Genomic DNA, 6219 nt, shown 5'->3' with positions numbered 1-6219 from the left:
ACTTAAGATCCTTCTCCCTTAGCCTCCCAACTGGTTGGGGATGGCAGGTCTAAGCCACCAGGCCTGGCTCGCCCACCCTTTTGTTGCATTATTAAAAGACAAACCTTATTGCCTTATTTGTTGTATGTGAGTAGGGTGAGCAGTTGCCAAAGCATACCTGTGGCAAACGAGAGCACAGTGAGAGAATGTAAAGAGACATTTAGTGAGCCCCTGAGCTCCTACTTAACATCCTGCCTATAGATCTTTAAGTATCATTTTGAGGTTGCAGTGGCTAGTAATAGCTTTATTCGGACATGAGGCTAACCCATAACAATATGGACTGAGCTGCCCATGGTCATGTCATCTGGATTCATTTCTCTCTGTGAACATCGTGGTCCAAGGCATGCAACCAGTAATTGTTTATCCATCAAACACAGTATAATCTGTTGTCTCCCCAAGGACAGAGACCAGAGCCTTATTTCAACCCACTGAGTCAATTTCCCTTGTCTGTCTGGTAATTCAACAGCAAGGTCTATTGCCCTAGCAACTGCCCTTACTACCATGGCAACCGCCAGTGCAGACTTCTGTTCTCCACTTTGCCCCTTGGACATCTCCATGGCGACGTGCAGGATGAAGAGGCCAGAGCCCTAATTCTGCGCCTGCGTAGAGTGGGAGAACAGGAGGGGGCTTGGCTCCTGGATGTGCGCAGACGCAGAGCGCCTTGGCTGTGCCTAATACCCATCGCTGCGCACTTGACAGCCAGTCCGCCCGTCCGGAGCCCGGCTCGTTGGGGCAGCATGGCGGGGTCGCCGCTGCTCTGCGGGCCGAGGGCCGGGGGCGTCGGCCTTTTGGTGCTGCTGCTTTTGGGCCTTCTGAGGCTGCCCCCCACCCTGTCAGCGAGGCCGGTGAAGGTGCGACCCCAGACAGCAGGGGGTGGGGGTGGGGAGGAAGATGGGGGAAAGTGTTGGTGAGGCATTTTCGCAGGTATGTGCATAGAATTTAGCAAGGGTGGCCTGGGCAGCCCCCGCGCAGGCCAGGCGCAGTTTCTGAATGTGAGGATGATGTTGCTCAGCCAGCAGATGCACCCTGCCCATCCCTCCGTATCCGAGGCCTGGTCTGATCTCGATCCTCCGGTGGCCTGTGGAGCTGTTCGTGGCACTAGGGTATATTCAGAAAAGATATCTAAGCTTGTGATGTGATGACCGAAGTGTATAGGTATTGTGTTCTTTCAGTGTGTCCTTTGATTTGACTGACCCTGAACGCCCTACAATACTGGAGATGCTTCTGTTTGACTTTTTTTTGGGGGGGGGGGTCTGGTTGCTTTCTCAGCTGTACCATGTGTAGATTTGTGAATTCTTATGGATGATGACGTAGTATATGGGCGTTTCTTTCTGTGTACTAGTGTGTTTCTGTGTTCGTTTTCATTTTGGAAGGAGTGATCCTTGTACCTTGGGGTACCTATTTCATGGTGGTTTGGGTAGACTGATTGCTCAGGTTCTCCTATGTGCATCCATGAGACAAGTTTCCTTTTCGCTTCGTTATGGAGCTGTGTCATTGCAGGGAAAGGAGCCATGATGTCTCTGCATTGTGTTTTTAAAGATGATGCGCATCCTTGCACCTGGTGGCTCAGAGAGTGTAACTGAAGATCATTTCTCCAACAGGAATGTGCACACAGGCACGAGAAAAGACCATCTATGCAGTTCCTTGCAGTGGATATGGCAGTGATGAGTTGTGTGTGTGTGTGTGTGTGTGTGTGTTGCTGGTGAGCGATTTTCCCTAGCACTGAGGGCGGTGGATGCTCATCAAGGGCACATGGAGTAGCTTGTTTCTCTACCTCTTCACAGCTGTCTAAAGCACAAAGGAGGATTTTAAAACCATTTGATAGCCCCCCCACAGACATTACCTTGTATTTTCTGCCCACTGAGTCCATACTTTTATTTGCAGCTTGTCTTTAAACGATCCATTGTTTCGTTCCTCCTGCTTTTCAAACAGCCAAGAAATGGACTCGAGCTAGGCATCTGCTTTCTGGTGGTCACTAGGGGTCACTAAGAAGTCCTTGGTTTTCATAGGCTTAGGTCATCTGCAGTGGGAATCTAGAATTTGCCTCTCTGTGTGTGTGTGTGTGTGTGTATGTGTGTGTTGGTGTGGTGCATGTGGTTTTGAATTGAGGCCTTTCTGCATATCAGCCCTTAGAACCTTTTTATTTTTTGGTTTTGCTTTGGTGGGAGATTCATTTATATTGAGGTGTATGGTTAAAGTCCATTTATTGGTACACAATATCATCTCCTATGTGTGTATCATGAGTATCCTAGTATGTCATTGTTTATTTCCATGCTGTTCTTTCCTTCCTTCCCCCTACTTTTATGCTATTATAAAATACTGCTGTGAGGGTTCAAGAATTTACACCCTGTAGGCTGAATGTGACAGCCTAGGAGCTGGTCAGACACAACCCATTCATCTTTTGAGACACAATTTCCCTTTCAAAATGATTTTTGCAAAATGTTTTTTGTTTTGTTTCTCGAGATAGGATTTCTACGTGTGGCCCAGGCTGTCCTAGAACTCGATTTGTAGATGATCTTTCTGCCTGTGTAGGCTAGGATTAAGGGTGCGCCCCCTCACACACACACACTGGGCTTATTTTTGCAAATTTAATATCCAACAATGAAATGTTATAGTGTTATTCCAAACCTGGTATTAGACGCCCCCCTCCAGCAAAAAAAAGATGGAGAGGAGAAACTAATGGTGGCATCCAGAGGACTCAGGACAAGTTCTGAGATTGTGCGAATCCTAGAGGTGTTCTAGTGTCTGAAGAGTCCTTAGAAATATTTAGGGGTTTTCAGGACCTTGGGAATTTTGGAGGGGCCCAGTGAATTTTCAATGACCAGTGAGTTGGAGGTGGTCATTGAAAATCCATGGAGCCCCACCCGTAGTTGGGCATCTCTGGCCAGAGGGACAATGACGGCATTTTTCCCTCCACCTCATCTTCTTGCAGGAGCCCCGCAGTCTGAGCGCAGCATCCGCGCCCTTGGCTGAGACGAGCACTCCCCGCCGCTTGCGTCGGGCCGTGCCCCGAGGAGAGGCGGCGGGTGCGGTGCAGGAGCTGGCGCGGGCGCTGGCGCACCTGCTGGAGGCCGAGAGACAGGAACGCGCGCGCGCCGAGGCGCAGGAAGCGGAGGATCAGCAGGCGCGCGTCCTGGCGCAGCTGCTGAGGGCCTGGGGCTCCCCGCGTGCCTCGGACCCGCCCTCGGCCCCGGACGACGACCCGGATGCTCCTGCTGCACAGCTCGCCCGTGCTCTGCTCCGAGCTCGCCTAGACCCGGCTGCCCTGGCGGCCCAGCTTGTCCCCGCCCCTGCCGCTGCGCTGCGACCCCGGCCCCCAGTGTATGACGATGGCCCCACCGGCCCAGACGTCGAGGATGCGGGCGACGAGACTCCTGACGTGGACCCTGAGCTGCTGAGGTGCGGGGACCCAGGGGAAGGGAGGGCAAGGGCGGGGGCGCTGCAGGACCCGCTTCACGCACTGGGGGTAAGGTCACCAAAACGCTGTCCTGGAGCCTGAGAAGTGAAGTGATGGGTCCTGAGTACAGGGGACGGAAGCCCGTGGACTGGTGGGACAATGCAGGAGTAGGGCTCTCAGGGTGGGTGGATCGGTTTCTGCAGGGAGTGGTCATTGTGGCAGGCGGACTTTTGACTTCCTCGGGAAGTAGTGGTGAGTTCCGCAGGCTCGAGTGATGGTTGCAGCCTTACGGGCTTACAAAGTTGCTTTGTCCGGATTCTGAACCACACCGGTGACGATGCACCCTCACTCCGCTTCTGGCAGGTACCTGCTAGGGCGGATCCTCACCGGAAGTTCGGAGCCAGAGGCTGCTCCCGCCCCGCGCCGCCTCCGCCGAGCTGTGGACCAGGATTTGGGTCAAGAGGTGCCTCCTGAGAACGTTCTGGGGGCTCTGCTCCGCGTCAAACGCCTGGAGAACCCCTCGCCCCAAGCGCCGGCAAGGCGCCTTCTGCCTCCCTGAGCGCTGCTGCATTCTGCACGCCCTGGAACCCAGGAGCGCCCCAGCAACCCTGACTCCCTGCTAGCACGTCCAAGGCTACTTACCCCGGCCACCTCCCATCCCCTGGGCCCTCAATAAATGCAATCTATAGCAGCTGTTTGTCTGAGCGGTGTGCACTAAAGGCCAGTGGGCTGGGTGACAAGATAGTGGTTGTCCTTGGAGGCGAGCACAGTAGCTGTTTGATGCTGTACTGACAAGGAATCCATGCCTGCCTACTCTGCTTTGCAGGACTCACCAAGTGCCTGGCCTACCCTTCTAGGCCTCACTGAGATGGGTTCCCTGGGAGGCTCTGAGGTCACTTTCAGCATTATTTCAGTATGGCTACACTTTTTGCCCACCAGGACCAGGCTTCCTGTGAGGGCCCCTGGTGGATCAGCCCAGACAGCCAGCACTGCTTACACAGGGTTTTGAATATTCACCCCAACCATGGTCTTTGCCCTGGTTCTGTCCTCGATGTGTGCAAGTTTCTGCACGGGTGTCACTGCATAGTCTTTTCTTAACCTTCCTGGTCACTGTCTTCTGTCCTACAAGGATGGAAGTTGTTTTGTTTTTAGGTATCTTCCTTGTATCCAAAACACAGTTGGGCAGTTTCTCGATTTTTTTTTTTTTTTTTTTTTTTTTTTTGATACCCAGTCTTAATATGTAATCCTGGCTGTCCGGAAACCCTGTAGACCAGGCTGGCCTCAAACTCAAGAGATCCACCTGCCTGCTTCCCTGAGAGTTGGGATTAAGGGTGACTGCCACACCTGGCTTTCTTTTTTAAAACATTCTTAACTGCTGCTGGGTGTGGTGGCACAAGTTTTTTAATTCCAGCACTAGGGAGGCAGTGGCAGGTGAATCTCTGTGCATTGAAGGCCAGCCTGGTCTACAAAGTGAGTTCCTGGAGAGTTACACAGAAAAACCCTGTTCCAAAAAAAAAAAAAAAAATCCTAACCGATAAGCCTTCTTTCTCCTAGAGTCTTAGTACGTAGCTTTGGTCATCCTGGAACTCACTGTATAGCCCAGGCTGGCACCAAACTCTTAAGGGATTACTCTTCCTGTCTCTAGCTCTCTGGTGCTGCCCCCAACATGCTCGGGTCCCCCAAACTCGTCAAATGAAAGAATTCTTCAAACATTCTCAAAACAAAGCAAAGCAAGCCTGGTAGTGGTGGCACAGACTCAGGAGGCAGGGGCAGGCAGGCAGGGCTACATAGTTAGTGCATAGTAAGAGCCTGCCTCAGAAAAGGGAGAAAAGAAAAAGTGTAGAGGAGGCTTTGAATCCTGAGAACATTTATTTAATTTTGCATAGTTTCACAGAACACAGCCAACGAGGGACACCCCATGTTACCACCTAACTCCTCACCAAATGAGGATAAAAAGGTTTCCGTGGTAACTTATTTGGTGGGCGAGGGCAATCTTAGGACAAGAGAACTGTCACCTTGACAGGAGACAAGGGTCAGTTTGCTGGACTAAGGTCCTCAGGCTACAGAGCAGCCACAGCTACACACGGCTTTGTGGTGTCGGGTCTTCTTGCCTGACTCGGCCACAGCCTCCTGCGCCCTCTGAATTTCATGGACGAGCAGAGCAAAGGCTTCCTCTACACCTTGCCGGGTCTTGGCCGAAGTCTTCACTAAGGGGGCTCCCAACTTGTGAGCAAGGACCGCTGCGGCAGCGTGAGCATCCCCAGCAGTGGTCACCAGGTCACACTTGTTGCCCACTAGTACCAGAGGCTGCTTGTGGTGAGGGTTCCAGGTGGACCATATCTGCTGCAACTGGTCCAGAGACGAGGGGTCATCAAGAGCAAAGACGCCCAGCACACCATCACCAGCGGCCAAGCACTGGTCACGCAGGGCCCGGTGAATATCCTGCCCAGCTGTATCTAGCACATTTAGAATGTAGCCTCCACTGTCCAGGGCCACCTCCTTCCAGTAGGAATCCTGGATAGTGGGGTCATGGTCTTTCACGAAGCAGTGGTGGGTCATCTGGATCGTGAGGGCACTTTTACCAACACCACTTGCACCCACCACCACTGCCTTGTACTCCGGTAGCTGCCTGCCAGCATCTTTGCATTGTGCCCAAGCTTCGTGGCTTTCCTCTGGCGATCTGGTGTATTGTGTGCTGGGGCTCAGGTCCAAGACGCTAGACTTTGTTGGCAACGCCATCCCCCAGCAGCTCAAGGAAGAGGTGTAACAGCAGGCGCTGAGAG

General features: G+C 52.6%; 2 protein-coding genes across 2 annotated transcripts; one reads left to right on the top strand and one right to left on the bottom strand.

Moving 5' to 3' along the window:
* Window positions 1–776: 776 nt before the first annotated feature.
* Window positions 777–4025, top strand: PCSK1N (proprotein convertase subtilisin/kexin type 1 inhibitor; the record flags this gene model as incomplete). Its single annotated transcript, XM_080909655.1, has 3 exons — window positions 777–890; window positions 2972–3438; window positions 3800–4025. The coding sequence occupies 3 exons, from the start codon at window positions 777–779 to the stop codon at window positions 3993–3995; spliced, it is 777 nt and encodes a 258-aa protein (XP_080765781.1). The 3' UTR covers window positions 3996–4025.
* Window positions 4026–5491: 1466 nt separating this feature from the next.
* Window positions 5492–6175, bottom strand: ERAS (ES cell expressed Ras; the record flags this gene model as incomplete). The annotated part of the gene is made up of 1 exon (XM_080909887.1): window positions 5492–6175. One exon carries the CDS (start codon window positions 6173–6175, stop codon window positions 5492–5494), a length of 684 nt encoding a protein of 227 aa, XP_080766013.1.
* Between the last annotated feature and the right edge of the window lie 44 nt (window positions 6176–6219).

The sequence above is a fragment of the Micromys minutus genome (assembly GCF_963924665.1).
Source record: "Micromys minutus genome assembly, chromosome: X".
Lineage (NCBI taxonomy): Eukaryota > Metazoa > Chordata > Mammalia > Rodentia > Muridae > Micromys > Micromys minutus.
Note: the sequence above shows the minus strand (reverse complement) of the source record. Positions and strands in the feature narration are given on the sequence as shown.